Source organism: Elephas maximus, chromosome 12 (assembly GCF_024166365.1).
Source record: "Elephas maximus indicus isolate mEleMax1 chromosome 12, mEleMax1 primary haplotype, whole genome shotgun sequence".
Classification (NCBI taxonomy): Eukaryota; Metazoa; Chordata; class Mammalia; order Proboscidea; family Elephantidae; genus Elephas; species Elephas maximus.
This window is the reverse complement of record NC_064830.1, coordinates 84,464,647-84,483,959: the sequence shown is the minus strand read 5'-3', so window position 1 is coordinate 84,483,959 and position 19,313 is coordinate 84,464,647. Positions and strand designations below refer to the sequence as shown.

The 19,313-nt window shown below is 42.1% G+C and overlaps 1 protein-coding gene across 1 annotated transcript in view; it reads right to left on the bottom strand.

Moving 5' to 3' along the window:
• The window catches only part of CACNG3 (calcium voltage-gated channel auxiliary subunit gamma 3), a 111,646-nt gene extending 95,745 nt beyond the window's left edge, over positions 1 to 15,901 (bottom strand). Inside the window, exon 1 of the mRNA XM_049903486.1 lies at positions 15,483 to 15,901. Within this exon, the coding sequence (XP_049759443.1) occupies positions 15,483 to 15,693 (211 nt within the window). The 5' untranslated portion in view covers positions 15,694 to 15,901. The remainder of the gene's footprint in view (positions 1 to 15,482) is intronic.
• Between the last annotated feature and the right edge of the window lie 3,412 nt (positions 15,902 to 19,313).

Here is a 19,313-nt window from a genome sequence, read left to right as displayed (position 1 = left end):
AGAGGGCTGACACTACCCTACATTAAGACTTACTGCAAAGTTACAATAATCAAAGCAGTGTAGTATTGGAAAAATAATAGACAAATAGATCCAACCCAAAAACCAAACATGTTGCTGTAGAGTCAATTCCAACTAACAGTGACCCTATAGAACAGAGTAGAACTGCCCCCAGAAGTTTTCCAAGGAATGGCTGGTGGATTTGAACTGCTGACCTTTTGGTTACCAGCTGAGCTATTAACCACTATGCCACAGATCACTGGGATAAAATAGAGAGTTCATAAATAGATCCACACAAATATAGGCAACTGATCTTTGACAAAGGAGCAAAGACAATTTGATGGAGAAAGGTTAGTCTTTTCAACAAATGGTATTGGAACAACTGGACATCCACATTAAAAAAAAAAAAGAATCTAAATACTAACCTTACAGGTTTCAAAAACTAACACAAAATGGATCATAAATCTAAATGTATAGTACAAAACTGTAAAACTTCTAGAAGATTATGTAGGACAAAATCTACATGACCTTGGATTTGGCAATGACTTTATATACAACACTAAAATCTTGATCCATGAAAGGAAAAACTTATAGCTTGGTCTTCTTTAAAACATAAAATTCTGCCCTGTGAAAGACATCGTTAAGAGAATGAAAAGACAAGCCACAGGCTAGACAAATATATTTGCAAAACACATAACCAACAAAGGACTTGTATCCAAAATATAAAGAACCCTTTAAACTCAACAATAGGAAAACAAACAACCTAGTTAAAAAATGGGCAAAAGATCTGAACAGACATCTCTCCAAAGAAGACATACAGATAGCAAATATGCATATGAAAAAAATGCTCAACATCATATGTCATTGGGAAATTGCAGATTAAACAGCAATGATGCACCACTAACCAATTGCAGATGAGTCAATTCCAACTCATGGTGACAATGTTTGTGAGAGTAGAACTGTGTTCCACAGGAATTTTTTTTTTTAATTGTGTTGGAAATATACACATCAAAACATACAACAACACAACAACTTCCACATTTACAATTCATTGACCTTGGTTACATTTTTTATGTTGTGCCACCATTATTGCTATCCCTTTCTAAAATATTTTACCACCATTAACATAAAATCAGTGTCTCCCAAACAAAACCCTCCTCTCCCTCCCTCCCATGGCTGGTAATCATTAATAATTTTTGGTTTCTATATATTTGATTATTTCATTTAAGGGAGATCATACAGTATTTGTTCTTTTGCAATCAACTTGTTTTGCTCAGCATAAAAGTTTTCAGGGTTCATCTCTTTATGGCTGCATAATATACATTGTGTGAATATACAGCAAAATCTGTTAGAGCAGGAACACAATGGGATTGCCTCTTTTATCTAGGTCTTGCAAGGTTTCCACCTTTGACAAGGTACAGTCTTACACTTTTCTATCACTCGTTGTAGTGGAGAATATTTGAGTTTCCTGACTCAAACAGGTTTCCACTTACACAGGTTCTGGCTTTCACAGATTTTACTGTATTACATTTTGTTTATTGATTCATCTGTTGATGGACCTTTTGGTTGTTCCCACCTTTTGGCTCTTGTGAAAAGTGTTGCACTGAACATCGACATACAGGTTTCTGTTTGCATTCTCACCTTCACTTCTCCTGGGTGTACGCCTTCCATAGGATTTTTCGTGACTGGTTTTTCAGAAGTAGATCCCCAGGCCTTTCTTCTGAGCCTCTTCTGGGTAGACTCAATCCTCCAGCCTTTCAGTTAGTAACTGCGACTGTTAACTCTTTGCACCATCCAGAGACTCCACACTCCTATTAGAATTGCTAAAATCCAAAACACTGACAGCATCACATGTTGGTAAGGATGCGGAGCAACAGGAACTCTTATTCATTTCCGGTGGGAATGCAAGACGATACAACCACTTTGGAAGACAGGCTGGCGGTTTCTTATAAAGCTAAACATAGGCTTAACACATGACCCAGCAATTGCACTCCAAGGTATTTACCCAAATGAGTTGCAAATTTATGCCCACATAAAAACTTGCATGCAAATGTTTATAGCAGCTTTATTCATAATTGCCAAAAGTTGGAAGCAGCCAAGATGTCCTTCAGTATATGAATGGATAAGCTGTGGTACATCCATACAGTGGAGTATTATTCAGTGATAAAAAGAAATGAGCTACCAAGCTATAAAAAGACATGGAGGAACCTTAAATGCAGACTGCTAAGTGAAAGGAGCCAGTTTGAAAGGCTACATACTTTGTGATTCAAATTCTATGACTTTCTGGAAAAAGCAAAAACTGTAGAGGCAGTAAAAAGATCAGTGGTTGCCAGGAGTTTGGAGTAGGGGTGGGGGAAAGGGGCAGAATGAATAGGTAGAACACAGGGCATTTTTAAGGCACTAAAACTATACTGTATGATACTGTAACGGTATCACATATATCCCCTGACATTATGCATTTGTCAAAACCCATAGGTTTTGTACTCTTTGTTAAATTTTCTGTAAATCTAAAACTGCTTAAAAAAAAAAACTATTAATTCGGAAAAAAGAAAAATTCTTAGCCCATGGACCATTCAAAAATAGGCAGCAGGCCAGATTTGGCCCGTGGAGTGCAGTTTGCCCACTCCTGTGATATAGTTACACATCATAGCAATATATACACCATTGAGTCTTTCCACTTCTAGAACCTTAGAGACAAAGCATGGGTGACATATATCCTCGTTATTGATCTCAACTTAGTGAGGTATAAACATGCAACAGTTCATTTTGGCTTTTGGCTGTGTTCTATCAAGCCATCATTTCCTTGATGATATTTTGGGGAAGACTTCCTAACTTTCCACTCACTCTTGGTTGTTAAAGCTTCCAGTTGTGTTTAAAACTTCCAATTGCATATCCAAATCAAAGCTCTATCCCTCCTTCTCCTCTTTTAGGTTCTAGCTCTTCTGTTACGTTGTAGCAGGGAGCAGCAAAAAAGAAAAAGCCAAAATGCCACTTCATTTAACTGAGTGAGGTTGCAAACCTTTCTGTTCCTTGTTACTGTTTCTCCAGCTAACACTTGATTGTCAGTTCTCTCTGTGTGGTGAGCATCTGCATGTCAACTCTCTTGTGCAGGCACATACATGGGTTATTGGAGGGTCCTGTGGGGCCTTCCAGGTCCCTGGGTGGCACAAATGCTTTACACTCAACTATTAACCTAAAGGTTGGTGGTTTGAACCCAGCCAGTGGCACCAAGGAAGAAACGCCTGGTGATCTGCTTTCATAAAGATTACAGCCAAGAAAATCCTACAGATCAGTTCTACCCTGTAATACATGAGGTCGCCATGAAGTTGGAATCAACTCAATGGCAATGGTTTTGGTTTGGTTTTGGTGGGTGGGGCCTTCCCACTGCATGCTTCCCTGATGTGGAACATCCATCTATGGTCCAGCTTTTCTCATCCTCCCTGGACTCCCACCATTGGCATCTCATTGCCTCATGCTACCAGGGACTGCACCTTGTTGACATTTATAAAACGCCATCCTTTCTTTGGATGGACACAGTTCTGGACTAATGAATGGGGTGTCGGTGAGTGAAACACAGGTTGATTTTCAGCCCCCTGCTTCACTCCTAGGCTAGGCACCAATGTAGGGCAACATCAATGCAAACATAACGCAGCCCTGGCTAGGGTTTTTTTTTTTTTTTTTTTTTGCTTAATGAGCTGCTCTCTCAGCTATCTTCTTCTTCTTCTTTTTTTTTTTTTAACATTTTATTGTGCTTTAGGTGAAAGTTTGCATAGTAAGTTGGTTTCCCGTTCAATAATTCATACACAGATTGTTCTGTGACATTGTTCTCCCGGCAATGTGCCAGCACTCTCCCCATTTTCACTCTGGCTTCCCGGTTTCAGTCCCTCCAGTTTCCCTGCTCCTCCTTGCCGTCTCATCTTTGCTTTTGGGCAAATGTTGCCTGTTTGGTCTCGTATAGTTGATTGTTGTAAGGAGCACGTTGCTCACGGGTGTTATTCATTTTATAGGCCAATCTATTATCTGACTGAAAGGTGACCTCTGGGAGTGGCTTCAGTTCCAGGTTAAAAGGGTATCTTAGGGCAATAGTCTTGGGGGTTCCTCCAGTCTCTATCATTCCACTACATCTGGCCTTTTTTATGAATTTGAGTTTTGTTCTACATTTTTCTCACATTCTAACTAGAACCTTCTATCATGTCCCTGGTCAGAGCAGTCGGTAGTGGTAGCCAGGCACCATCAAGTTCTTCTGGTCTCAGGTTAGAGGAGGCTGTGGTTCGTGTGGGCCATTAGTCTTTTGGATTGGCTGCTTCCTTGAGCCTTTTGTTTCCTTCACTCTTCTTTACTCCAGATGGGAAGACATCAATACTTGTATCTTAGATGCCACTAGCAAGCTTTTAAGACCCCGGATGCTACTCGCCACACCAGGATGTAGAACATTATCTCTATGAACAATGTTATGCCAATCGACCTAGATGTCCCCTGAGACTACAGTCCTTAGCCTTCAAACTCAGTAGCTCAGTGCCATGAGGTGTTTGGGTATGTCTAAGAAGTTTCCATAGCTGTGCCCACTATGTGTTCTGTTATACGTATGAATATACATGCAACATACAAATATGTATATACAAATACCCACAGCTATACTCATATATGCACTCACATGCCCTCCCATATACCCTCCTCCATCTATATTGCATACCTATGTAACCACTCAAAATTTTTTTTATTGGTATTACTGTTGTTGAAGAACTGTATATGGTCTAGTAGTTACCGTCATTGTCCTTTATTCTTACATACCTCACAGTGTCTTCACTTGCCTTGGTCACCTTGCCCTGACTTTCCCCGTACTGAGTACTGAGTATTGCCTTTCCCATCACCAGAATTAATACATGTCTATTATCTAGTAAGCAGTTCTACTTCCCTTCCCTTCCCATCCCAGATAACCAACAAAGAATGTTGCTTTCTGTGTGTAAACCTATTTTTAACTTTTTATGAAAGTGGTATCATACAGTATTTGTCCTTTTGTTATTGACTTGTTTCACTCAGCATAATGTCCTCTGATTCATCCATGTTATATTTTTCAGACTCCTCGTTACACTCTGTAAAACCCAAAGCAAACCAGACCCATTGCTGTTGAGTTGATTTTGACACACGGCGACTATATAGGACAGAGTAGAATTGCCTCGTGGGGTTTTCAAGGAACAGCTGGTGGATTCAAACTGCTGATATTTTCATTGGCAGCAAAGATCTTATAATTGCGTATTATTCCATTGTACATATGTACCACAGTTTGCTTATCCTTTTATTCCTTGATAGACACTTAAGTTGTTTCCATCTTTTTGCTATTATGAGTAAAGCTGCAACGAACACGGGTGTGCATATGTCTACTGGTGTCACTACTCTTTTTTCTCTAGAATATATATCTAATAGTAGGATTGCTGGATCATATGGTATTTCTATTTCTAGGTTTTTGAGGAAGCACCGTACCATTTTCCACAGTGGTTGTACCGTGTTACAATCCCACCAGCAGTGTATAAGGGTTCTGATCGCTCCACAACCTCCCACACACATATTTATTGTTTCCTCTTTTTTTGATCAGTGCCGTTTTTGCAGGGGTGAGATGGTATCTCGTTGCAGTTTTGATTTGCATTTCTCTAATGGCTAATGATTGGGAACGTCTCTTCATGTGTTTGTTAGCTGCCTGAATGTCATCTTTGGTGAAGTGTTTCCTAATGTCCTTTGCTCATTTTTTTTTAATGGATTTGTTGTTGTTGTTTTTGAGGTGTTGTAGTTTTCTATATATTTTAGAGATTAGACCCTTGTCAGATATGTTTTTGCCAAAAATATTTTCCCAGTCTGTAGGTTCTTTTTTTACTCATTTGGTGAAGCCTTTTGATGAGCATACATATTTAATTTTTGGGATGCCCCAGTTTTCTAGTTTATCTTCTGTTGTTTGTGCATTTTTACTTAAGATTGATAGTCTATTTATGCCATAAATTAGGACTCCTAGCTTTGTTCTTATGTTATCTTCCAGGAACTTTATAGTGTTAAGTTTAACATTCTTTGTTCTATTTTGAGTTAGTTTTTGTGTATGGTGTGAGGTATGGATCCTGTTTCATTTTTTTGCAAATGGATATCTAGTTTTGCCAGCACTATTTGTTAAAGAGACCACTTTTTCCCCCACTGAATGGACTTCAAAACTTTGTCAAAGATCAGCTGTCCATAGCTGGATGGACAGTAAGTTCTGAGATTGGGAAGAGTGAGGCCTCCTACTTTGTTCTTCTTCTTCAATAATACTTTACCTATTCTGGACCTCTTTCCATATGAAGTTGGAGATTAGTTTTTCCATTTCATTAAAGACTGCTATTCGGATTTGGTTTGAGATTGCATTATACCTATTGATTGCTTTAGGTAGTATTGATATTTTCACTATGTTAAGCCTTGCAATCTATGAGCATGGTATGCTTTTCTTTTGATTTCTTGCAGTAGCATTTTGTAGTTTTCTTTGTATAAGCCTTTTATGTCCCTGGTTAGGTTTATTCCTAGGCGTTTTATCCTTTCAAGAGTTACTGTAAATGGTAATTTTCTTGATTTCCTTTTCTGAGTTTTCTTTGTTAGTGTAGAGGAATCCAACTGATTTTTGTATGTTGATCTTGTACCCTGTCACTTTGTTGAACCCTTCTATTAGTGCCAGTAACTTTCTTGTGGAATCTCTGGTGTTTTCTATGTATAGGATCATGTCATCTGAGAACAGGGATAGTTTTACTTCTTTCTTACCAATTCGGATGCTCTTTATTTCCCTTTCTTGCCTTGTTGCTCTGGCTGGGATTTCCAATACAATATTGAATAGGAGTGGTGATAATGGCCATTCTTGTCTGGTTCCCGTTCTCAGGGGGAATGCTTTCAATCTCTCTTTGTTGAGAATAACATTGGCTCTTCACTCAGCTATCTTCTACCAGGTCCACTCAACTCACAAAACCTTGCCATTTCAAACAGACTTCCCTGTTGCCATTCCCTCTCTCAGCCCTGCCATTTCTTTCCAGTTCCTCTGCTGAGGTAGGCACATGAACAGATGAGCTGCCTAAGCAAACGCCCAACCCAGGAATAAGATGTCAGTCTTCGATCTTCATGAATGACTCTTCTTGGAGCCACAGGTAACTCACTGAGGAGCTAGGAGGAAATGGAGGAGAGGAGGCAGAAGTGGTGTAAGAATGCTAACTTGTCATTTGTCTAGGCAGGAAGTCAATGAATATTGTTTAGAATGAATGAATCAAGAATTCATTGTCAGGGAGGATGTGGAGATTGCTAGTGGGATTGTAAAATGGTACAGCTGCTGTGGAAAACTGGCAGTTCCTCGAAAAGTTAAATATAGAATTACCATATGATCCAGCAATTCCACTCCTAGGTATATACCCAAAAGAATTGAAAGTAGGGACTCAAACAGGTAGTTGTTCTTGTTCTGGTGTTCCAGCTTGCTCCAATGTTCATGGCAGCATTATTCACAACAGCCAAAAGGAAACAACTCAAGCTTCTAGGGCCCGTCTTTTAAAAAGTAGACTCTGACGTGATCAGAGGTGGAGCCAGGGAGGAGGGGAGAAAAACAACCTGGGAGCTTTCCAGGCTTCTCTTTAACCTCAGAAGAACTGGCTTCATTGGAGAGCCCTGGTGGCAAAGTGGTTAAGTATTCAGCTGCCGACCGGTGGTTGGTGGTTTGAACCCACTACCTACTCCAAGGGAGAAAGATGTGGCAACCTGCTCCCTTAAAGATTTATACCCTTGGAAACTGTATGGGGCAGTTCTACTCTGTCCTATAGTGTTGCTATGAGGTGGAATCAACTCGATGGCAATGGGTTTATATACACACACAGTAAAAGAAATTCTGAAATAAGATTATTAAATTAGAAATAAAACTGATTCATGTCCTAGAGGGTAGTCAGTCCACAACATTTGGGGTTATCACCTCTAATGAACAGAAATCTTTGCACCTCTACTGAATAAAACATTCATGAGCATCTTCCCAGTTTTCTACGAAGTAACATCTAACTATACGGCAACTGGACTTGAATCTATAATAAAAGCAAATTCAAACAAAGTTACATTCCCCCAGAGAATCAGATGCCCCTAAGGTAAGCTTGTTAGACATTGCTGTATGAGAACATTAAAAGGACATAGTTCTCTTTCTGCCTTATATCCTTGTTTTATTTTTTCTTGAGGAGCCCTGGTTAAGTGCTTGGCTGCTAACTAAAATGTCAGTGGTTCGAATCCGCCAGCCACTCTGCAGGAGAAAGATGTGGCAGTCTGCTTCCATAAAGATTACAGCCTTGGCAACCCTATGGGGCAGTTCTACTCTGCCCTGTAGGGTCACTATGAGTCAGAATAGTCTTGACTCCAACTGGTGATTTTTTCTCCACACATTACTAATTCACACTACTAACCCATGCTAATAACCCACACTGGTCTTCCCCACCTTGGAATTCAGATCACTTGCCTCTATTCTAATCCAGAAAATAAAATTTCAAGTGATGAAATAAATAGGGGTATTTTAAGAGCATCTGCCTCCTAAGATAGGTAGAATCCTAGAATCAGAAAGTAGAGGCCTGGGCTTGAGAAAGAAAGAAGAGGTGTAGGTCCATTCCAATAACAATGATGCAACTAGTAGTAAGAGTCAAAACATTTGACAATCAGTCCGGCACAAGACCAGCCAGTCAGCATGGATCTTGGGGAGGTCTGGGATGTCCCAAGAAAAGCTAGGGTAGCTGCAGTGGTGGAGGTGGGTAGGTGGGGGACTTGGATCAGATGCTCTTTGCCAACATGTACTGAAGTATTTCAACATTTTAACAGCCAGGATGGCTACAGGGTCATGTTCTGGCTGAATGTTAGTCATATTTACACCCCAACCTATACATCTCCAATCCTGATCAATCCCACAACCATGCTCCCAAATATGGTCACTTACTGTAATGAATTGAATTGTGTCTGCCAAAAATAATATGGGTCATCTTGGTTAGGCCATGCATGGTTGTCCTCCATTTTGTGATTTTTCTATGTGTTATAAATCATAATCTCTGCCTGTGGTTAAAGAGGATTAGGGTGCCATGTAACACCCTTGCTCAGGCCACATCCCTGATCCAATGTAAAGGGATTTTCCCTGGGGTGTGGCCCGCACCACCTTTTATCTCTCAAGAGATGAAAGGAAAGGGAAGCAAGCAGAGAGTTGGGGACTTCATACCACCAAGAAAGCAGCACCAGGAACAGAGCACTTCCACTGGACCTGGAGTCCCTGCACCTGAGAAGCTCCTCTACCAGGGGAAGATTGATGAGAAGGCTGACAGAGAAAGAAAGCCTTCCCCCTTGGAGCTGACACCTTGAATTTGGACTTTTAGCCTACCTTACTGTGAAGAAAAAAATTTCTCTTTGTTAAAGCCACTCTCTTGTGGTATTTCTGTTATAGCAGCACTAGTTGACTAAATCACTTACTCCCATCCTTCCCTAAGACTCCAGCTCACCTCTTTCTCTTCTCTGCCTCTTGGGCCTCAGGGGTTGGAATAAAGAGTGAAGTGAAAGGGTCAGGAGTAGGGAAGACAGTAAAAGTTCTGGTTCCTTCTGAGGGAATACAAGGGAAGATGCAACATTAAAGCCAGGACTAGATGGGCAGTAATAACTACTTGGCTCTGTTTCTGAGCTCTAGGGATATATCAGTCCCCCAAACAAACAAGAATCTTTGTCCTCATAGAGTTTATATTCTACTGGGGGAGATATGAGATACAAAACATATGTGAAAGCACCTGGCACAGAGCTTGGCACATAGAAAATGTTCAACAAACGTCATGTCCTTCTCTCAATCCTGTCCTCAACCATATCCTTGCAGCTTCCCCCAAAGGCTTCTGAACACATAAATAAAGCTGGAACCCCATCTGGTTGAAAAGAGTCAACCATCTGGAGATTTGGAAATATGGGGGAACGTCTAATGACTGACTAATTTTTTTTTTTTTCCAGGATTTTCAGCCAGATGTTTGGTGACATTCAGGCCCATCTGTGGCAGAAATATTATGTTAAGCCTCTTTTTCATAATTTTTAGTTTCTCATCCTAAAATTCTTCAGGGGCTTTCTTTTCTTAGTAGCTAATTTTTTAATGAGCCAGGAAAGTGATTATTGACTAATAAAGAGCAATTCAGGAATCAAATGTGAAAATATCAGAAATTTGGATTAAAAGTTTCTTTTAGATAATTTCCAGGGCTCCAAACTAGTGACCCATGGGTCAAATTCAACTACAAGGTGAGTGTGGTTTGGCTGGTGCTGTGTTTTTAAAAAGTTGAGCTAGTTGCCAACATTTTAAAAATCAAGAGATTTTACGTAAAAATATGGATAAGTATCTGGCTTTTATTTACTTGGAAGATTGGGCCATGTTTTGTGCACGTTTCCTCAGTGTAAAAATCAACTCAAGCCAAGTAATAGTTGCCTTTTAGATGGGGCTTGTGCTCTCTAATTTGCCACAGTCCCCACTACCCCCTATTGTTCTCATACTGAGACCAAGTTTCAGTTACCACTCATCTCCTTATATGTACTGATATCCCCCCTTCCCCTGCAACAGGATTGAGTTAAGGTGACTTTGAAATTCTTGTTTCACATATTACATTACCTACCTAGTCCTTGTGGACAACTGGGCTTGTTATTCCCTAATATTGTCCAAAGCTCTCATTTTAGAACTGAGTAAACTGGGGTCCCAAGGAGGAAAATAACATGCACAATTCACGTAACTGTTAGTGACAGAAATGTGATTAGGACCCAGGGTTCCTTGCTACTAGGCCAGAGGATTTTTCTACTATCTAAATACATTGCTTTGATTTTATCTAGGACTTCAAGAGGTTTTCTTAATGAGAGAGTCACATACTGAACACGTTCTCATTCAAATTCACACGCTGCCATTGAAAGCACGCAGCAGGTTGGGGCCCTACTTTGTAAATGCCTCGCATGCCTTCCAGATAATGAGTCAGGCATTCGTTTGGGTTTCTTAGCGTGGGTGTCTCTCTACATAGGTCGATTTTTTTCTCATTCAAAGCATGTCCCTTCCTGAGACATTCCTGTCTCATTTATTGGGTATTTACAATGGGCTTGGGGTGTCTATGTCTGTTAAGTTTGTGCCTGTCTGGTGGCTTCTGAACCCCTGCGGGTGCTGCACAGGCATGTTGAGTGATTTGAGATCTGAGCCTTTCGAATGGAAAATCCTGTGTGTGTCGACATTCTCAAGAGCTAATGCTTGTACCAGTAACAAACTGTCCATCAGAGCATGAATTGACATTCTCTAGCAAATGCTCAGAGAGGCAGTGTTGCCTGGGTTCAAACCCCAGCACTTTGCTGCTTTTGCATGTGTGACCTTGGGCAACTTATAAAACTTCTTCAGGCCTCAGTTTTCTCACCTGTACAATGAGGGTGATAATGGTACCTACATCACTGAGCTCCTTGGAAGATGAAAAGCTAATTTTTAAAAATTCTTAGAACAGTGCTACTGAAGCGACCGCTGAGGCTTCCCCCGCTCAGCTAGTTTCCACCCTAGCAGCCTGCCAAACTCGGGTTTCTAACTGGCCTGACCGTGCTGCCCCTAACCTCGGTTTGAATTTGGCGCCAAAATCCCGCGCATGCGCAAACCGGTCGGAGCACGCGCAGAACCGGAGCGCCGGTGGATTGGAACTTGACCGCGACCTGAACTTCACCCTGAGAGGAAGAAGTTCTCTAGCACACAGCTCTGGCGAAGCCAGTTTGCAAAGTGAAAATTCCTTTCCTTTGCAAATGACTCAGCACCTGGATCTCCACATATGGGCATGGGAGGGACCGGGGTGTCGAATTTTGGGTGCCAATCCTGTCCCCTGGGGACTGGAAGGAATAAAAGATCCAAAGTTCCCTGGGGCTGCAAGTGTGTGGTCCTTCGACTGCTAGGCCCCACATTGCTCCTTGTTTGCGCAAACAATAAGTTTCCACTTTCTGTTTCCCTTGGTGTGGCGTCGGTCTTATTTAGATGGGCTAATAAGACAGGTCAAGAACCCTTGTTGGTTATACTACCATGCAGTAAGTGCTACATATGAATGACGTTCTTGTGGGTTATAGAAATGAAAATTGGAAACATCCTTTCTCTCACTTGAGGGATGTGCTTCTCCTTAGCACACATAGATACCCCTAGGCCCACTGTAAATATTCAATAAATGTTGGCTTTAACATCATAATTGCTTGGAGAACTTTTTTAAAAATTCAGGTTCTAGGCACCCTCCCCAGAGTTATGGGAGCAAAGAATCTAGGTGTGGGGCTTGAGAATTTTTTTTTTTTTTTTTTGAAGCTCCTTGTGTGATTCTGATGATTAGTCAAGTTTAGGGACAAGTGATATAATCTTCTTATATTTGAATATCTTCACTGGTGTAGAATTCATCACCTCCTAAAACTCCTCATTCCACATAGTTATTTATATTGAGGTAAAACCTGTTTTCCTCCAGCTCCTTCTTCTACCCCCTTGAGGCTACACAGAACATTTCAAATCTCTCTCTTCCATATGACAGCCCTTCGATATTTGCAGACAGCTGTCATGTCCCTTTTGAGCGTGATCTTCTTTTGGACAAAATAGCCACTTTCTCTTATGGCTCTTAAAAAGTATGGAAGACCCTGATGCATGCCACAACATGGATGAATCTTGACATCATGCTGAAGGAAATAAGTCAGTCACAAAAGGACAAATACTGTATGGTCTCAGTTACATGAAATAAGCAAATATATAGAAACTAAAGATTAGTAGTGGTTACCAGGAGTGGGAGAGAGAGGGAAAGGGGAATTTTTGTTTGGGGGGCATTGAGTTTGTGTTAATGGTGTGAGCATAGTTTGGAAAAGGATAGTAATAATCATTGCACAACATGAAGAATCTAATCAACGTCACTGAACTACACATATAGAAATTGCCCAGGAAAAAAAAAAAATGAAAGAACGGACTCTTTTAATTTGATCTCTAAGAAAATTGAGCTATAAGATTCCCCTGTTATCCTTTGACACTTAAAAAGCCAGAAAATGAGGGTGCTGAGGCTCTGGAATAGACAAGAAATGCCGAAAGGAGATGGCTGTAAACCTACATTCCAGCAGGGGATGAAAATGCCTAGGATGAATGTGGCCTACTGCATGTGTCTTCTCATGCAGAAACCAGAGGCTCCTGCAAATACCTTGATGTATTCAGCACACGAAGAAGAATCTTGCCTTCAAATTTCAATGAAACTCATCTAGGTGTTGATTATATGGGTGTATACATAGCTAAAAATTCATTGTGATTCATTCAAATTTGTGCATCTTACTGTATTTAATACTCCAATAAAGGTAACAACAACAACAACAAAGCTGGGGCAAATTTTAGAGACAGCAACAAATGTTCTCAAAAGAATTCATTTGCCCAAGGACACATTTTAGATTTATTTAGTTCCTTCTTGATTCACATTCTCAGTTTTCCCACTATGGCCTAGAATGCCTAGGTGGAGTTCCAATTACTTGTACAAATTGTAGGTGTAAGGTATGGTGTTGGATGTGAAATCAACCATCAGCTGAGAAATTCTGAACAAGGATTTAGGAATTTTAGGCCCCTCTACTTCTCTAGTAGATTTTTTTTTTTCCATACAGCATTATAAGGGAAGCCCAAATTGGTGTTTAATAGTGCATTCTGAGGTTTAGTCTCAAGAGGCAGAAGAATTGGAAATGACTGAGACATGGTATATACCTGTGCCATTTTGCTTGAGAAACACCTCAGGTTTTTATGCCGTTCCTAGAACCATGTAGACATGAAAACATCCACCAAATCATAGCTTTAAGAGGATAATTCAATTCCTCATTGTCAACAAGAAAAGGGAATTCTGGAATTTCTCTAAGGCAATTGAATGACTTCACCATACCTGATCACAAATATTATGATTTTTGTCATGTTTAGAAAGGAATTATAGAATTTCTGTCAGTATGCTGGATACTGTATGAGTTTTGGATAGTACTAATTCAAGATCACTTATCCCAAACTAGTCTTTCCCCAAATTAATAAACTGAGGGTTTGAAAGAATAAATGTCTTGGCCAAGGTCACACAGATAGTTTATAGCATTACCTACATTTTCTGACTTCAAGCACGGTGATCCTTGCTGCATTTAAAGCAATCTTTTCATACCTGGGCTTTCCACCAGTTGCAAATTTGCATTGGAAACAGAATCAATTGTAGTAGTGCTACAGTCCAGACAGCAGTTGTTCAGGGTGTCAGGACATGGGAAGAAGTCCAGCGAATGATGCAATATTACACTAGCAAGTGATGTCATAGCATGATTTCCTAAGCAATTTACATAAATGCAAGTTCCCAAGAAACCCTGACAAATGCCAGCCAGTGGGAATGCAGGCATGAAGAACCAATGGCAAGCAGGGAGAGGAGCATAGAGGAAACCCAGATCTCCTTGCCCATCACTGTGACAAGCTCCTCAGATGCCTCAGAAACCTAAGAAAACTCCCTATTGCCTCTCTAATCCAGTGACTTCCCTCAAGCTCCAACGAGCTTTGGTTTTCTTCTTTATCTTTCTGTTTACTTCCACTGAAATCCCAGACATAGCCCAATGATGCTGAGAGTGACTCCTGGTATGGGGAAAGCAAGTTTGCTAGTGAGACAGGCTACCCAAGGACTTTACATTCTAAAACCAGTCTGTCTTCTTCAGTATAATTTAGAATGAACCCTCTGATTTTTAGAATTAGAAGGTATAAATAAGCTTCAATTCTGGGAATATAAATCTTCTGGAAATGTCATAGAAATATATTTGTTGGGTTTGGGAATGATGCAAGAAAGAAGACAAGCAGATACCAAATACCAAGACTTCAGTTTTCTTTTGATCCAAAATAGTGAAATATGTACTAATAAGGAAGTTTTCCTAACATATGTGCGTGGGGGAGGGGATCTGGTATGTCACCCTGGAACTGGTTGGCAATGGAAGTTCATGAAAATATCAGACCAAACTCAGAAGAAACTGATAAGACTGTGTTGAGAAATAAGGAACTATCTCAGCATGCCAGGCCAGGTCAGGGAGTCTCTCCTCCTCCTTCCTCTCCTCTGCCTTTCTCTCTCACTTCTTTCCCATGACCACTGAAATTCAATTTAAGCAAAGCCAAAGACCCCATCACATGCCAGAGATCAAAGCAGTTCACAACACGCTTAGGGATTTGGGATTTGAAGATTTTAGATTTTAAGATTTTATCAACTGCAGAAGCTGCCTAGAGTGCCAAGAAATCTCATTCTCATGAAGCTTCTACCAAAAACAATCAACAAAATGCAACCCCTTCATCCCATACAGCATCAGTCTTACTGGGAACAGAGTCTGGACACCTGCACATTCTCAGCAACAGTCTGAACTATTCCTCTTTCCCCATCACTGCCTCCTTCTCCCCCAAACACCCACCAAAACATCAGAAACTAAATTATTTGGAGCTATTGAGAGGAATTTGTAAATACCTTCTAGGCAGCAGGTCCTCCACAGCCCGGAATGGGTCATTACTTCTTCATTCTTCCTGCTGGTTTCATTATCACTTGTAGATTTAGTCCTGCACACACCTCTGGAATATAACCAGTAGTCAGTGCCCACTGCAATGGTCATTAAACTAAAAGCTGCAAAGGCTCCCACAGTAGTGATCAACATCTGGATACCTCTGTCACACATCCTCATAATTCTTCATGGTACTCTGGACGGCTGGGAGTTGGAGGGGGAGGGTCAGTGACAGACGGGAAAATCACTCTGCAGCTGTGTAACCTAGTGCAGGCTCTTCCAACAATTCGGGTCTCCTTTTGTCAGTATCCAGGGGGACTTTGGGAGAGCTGGGATTTCCTGTCTGGAGCTTGCTCCAGTTCCCTGGGTTGCCTATGGCCCTCGGAAGGGTGCAGGCTTCAGAGGGTTGGTCCACATCGCTGCTGCCTTCTGTGTATCCCTCGGTTCCTTTCATTCCTCACGAGATTGGTAAGGATGAGGGTGTATGCAGGGCATGGCTCCGGTGCCTGCAGCTGCCAGCTCGGTTTGAGATGCGCCTGGCTCCTCACAGCCCCGGGAGAGTCAAGGCAAAGAAATCCAGAGAGGTCTGTGTGTGTGTGCGTGCGTGCGTGTGTGTGCGAGCGCGTGTGCTGGGGGTGAGGGCGGATGGCAAAAAATAGCACTGCTGGGAGGCGAATCGCTGAGAAGAGTGTTCACCGCTTCCCCAGCCTCCCAGGAAAGCTCTCTGCCTGCTCCCGACACCCCCGCTCAAACTGGAGAAAAGACAAGAGTCCTGGGGCGGGGGCCGAGTGGTTTCATCGGAGGGCAAAGGTCTGCGGTGCTGAAAGGACAGCTCCCCGCCTGTTGCCCCGCCTCCGCCTTCCTAACGCCCAGGCTTTAAGGTCTGTGGTGCTGAAGGGACAGCTCCGCTAACGCTGCTGCACCCCCTCCTTTCTAGCGCCGGGGCTGAAGACCCGGAGTGTTGAAGGGGCTGTCCACCGCCTTCCCCTCGGCGATTCCCAGGCTAGCCAGTCGGCTCGGCTCTGCCCAGTCAAGCCCACGCTCCGCGCAAAGTTTCGGGAGCCCAGGGTAGTCAGCGCCCGGGCTCCTTGGCGCTGCAGCACGACTCTGTCCCTCCGCTCCGGGAAGGGTTAAGGAAAGGGGAAGGGGAAAGAAGCCCGCAGCGCACTCTGGCTCGCTCTCAGCTCCCACCCAAAGCGGCTTCTCCCCCAGCCAATGAGCCAGGCAACTTTGCCTTTTGCTGCGGGCACCTCTGGAGCCCACTGGGGAGAGAGAAGACCCAAAAGACCGAGTCTTCTTAAAGGGACCAGCTGATCCGGGCGACAGTTTCATGGCTCACTTGGGCGGGCAAAAAGTGTTGTCACATCTGTGTATAGTCTGTCTCAATTTGGTTCCCCAGAAAACAAACCAATATGTCTACCCTCCTTTCTCTGGAGCTGTGGTTTACACCGGAGACAACGTGCTCAGATTAGACCCGGAACTGTTCATATACATATGATCACGTATTCCTAAAAGACCAAAAGAGCCAAATGTACATAGACTTTGTTGTACACCTCACAGGGACTTTGGGCAGAATGTGTGAGATTTTGGTCTGTGAATATGCTGTTATATATTTTAACACCCCTGAGTTTGAGGGGGTGATGGATTCAAGGTGGAGGAGTCACTGAGAATGTCAGGTTCTTTCCAAAAGTCCCTGGGATGCTCCTTTGTAAATATTCTTGTCTAAGTCAGATCATGAGGCAGGGGAACTTAGGTCTGCTCTCCTTATTAGTTCAAAATGCAAATGAGATTGCACACCTGAAAGCTAATGAGACTCTCCTTTGGAAAGGCCCAATATTGCAAAAGATCAGCATTGAACTAGCTTTTTATTACTATCTGTTCTTGTTTATGGAGTCCCTGGGTGGTGCAAATGGCTAATGTGCTTGCCTGCTCACCAAAAGGTTAGAGGTTTGAGTCTGCCCAGAAGTGCCTTGAAAGAAAGGCCTGGCAATCTACTTTTGAAAAATCAGTCTTTGAAGACCCTATGGAGCACAGCTCTACTCTGACACACATGGGGTCACCATGAATTGGGGTGGACTTGATGGCAACTGGAACTGGAATTCTGGCTTATACCTGGGTACACACTAAGTTGACTAAGAGTTGCCTTTACTATTATTTATTATTATTTTTCCCTGTGGCATGATGCGACTGATGACAAGTGGTCAGGAATTTGGAAGCGAAGCTGTTTGAGTTGTTTCTACAGTCTCTGATGTGGCCACAACCAACTGTAATGTTCGAATGTTATTGAGCTGGGAAAAACATGTAATAGGAGATAATCATGGACCATGTACTCCCATGGTGCCATCTCTGAAAGCTTCTATTCAGAAGACTGAGAAGTGGAAACATATGGACGAGTTGTCAAGTACAACTCACAGCCTCTAGGTAACTTTGTGACTTTTATTTCGGCATTAAGGTCACTGAAAAACTTGGTTCTTGGCGCTAGATACACATGCAAGGTCATGCATAGGCTTGACTGTGTAGTTCCCGTATAAGTTTGTTTGAATGTAGACCTGTGCTATGCTCAATTTAGTTATGAGTTCTGAATGCCTGGGGTTTTGTTGTGGAAGTAAAGCAGGTACGTAAATACAGGTATGTTGTGGGCCATATGAAGGTGTTTGTTGCAAATACATAGCTGAGTGCATGTTGGTGTGTGTGTGTGTGCACCTGTGTGTAGGCATAGTGTAGGCTTGAATATGTAGATGTGTCAGCATATGTGCATTTAGTCGCATCTACACGTACCATGGTTCACAAATGCCGATTTGTGGGCAGGAAATAGAAATACCGAAAATTTACCAAATATTCAAAATAAGATAGACAAAAGACCACAGCTAGCCACGCCCTAAGAAAATGACAGGAAATAATGGGCAAATGTGTACAAGACCTTCAACAAGTTACTTAGTGTTTTTCCTAAAAGGAAAAATTGCCTTTCGATAAGATGTTCTGTCCTCACTCCTCTTTTTTTTTTTTTTTTTAGGAAAAAGCCATGTGTAACATGGAGGTGAAGTTGATCTCTCTGGGGGTAGTTTTTTAATTAGTGGAATTTTCCCTTCCCACTCTCAGAAACTTAAATAAAAGAAATAATTAATAGTGACCAAAATAGCCATCTCAGGATCTGCTTGGTTTTCCCCTTAATCAAACAGGGGTAAAAAGGACTTCTCTCAAAGCAGGGCCACGTTGAAGAAAACTCAATGTGCTTTGAACTTAGAGTATCCCCCCCTCATCACTCCATTCACCAGATCCTCAGTAAAACAAGAGCAGCTCCATCCCCACCCTCTCAGCTCTGTCAGAAAAGCCCAGAGAGACAGGGTGTGGTGCCCAGGAGGTCCAGCAGAAAGAATCAGGCATTCAGGTGGGACAGTGGGGGAAGGGGTCAGGAGTTTGGTAGGTGAATGTGACAATGCTGGGTTGGGATGAGGGCAATTAATCAGAAGAAGAGAAAGGCACACATGTTGCAAGAATAGAGCTTTATACTGAGTCTTTGACTTGGTGAGGCAGGCTCATTGTGTGTGATTCCTGCCCAGGACCAATGCCGATCACAGAGTGTGGGAAGTCCTGAACCTGCATTTGGAGCAAGTCAGAACACCTGACTGGAGTGGGAGTGAGGGGACAGGGAGGCCGTCAATTAGTTCCCGATGATGCCTCCCCGCTTACTAGGGGGTGACCTCATCCTTTCATTCAATCGAATATGTGGGTGTGTGTACTTGGGTGCGTAGAATTTGCTTCAAAGCCTAAATACTATTGCTCATTTGCACCACTAGAGG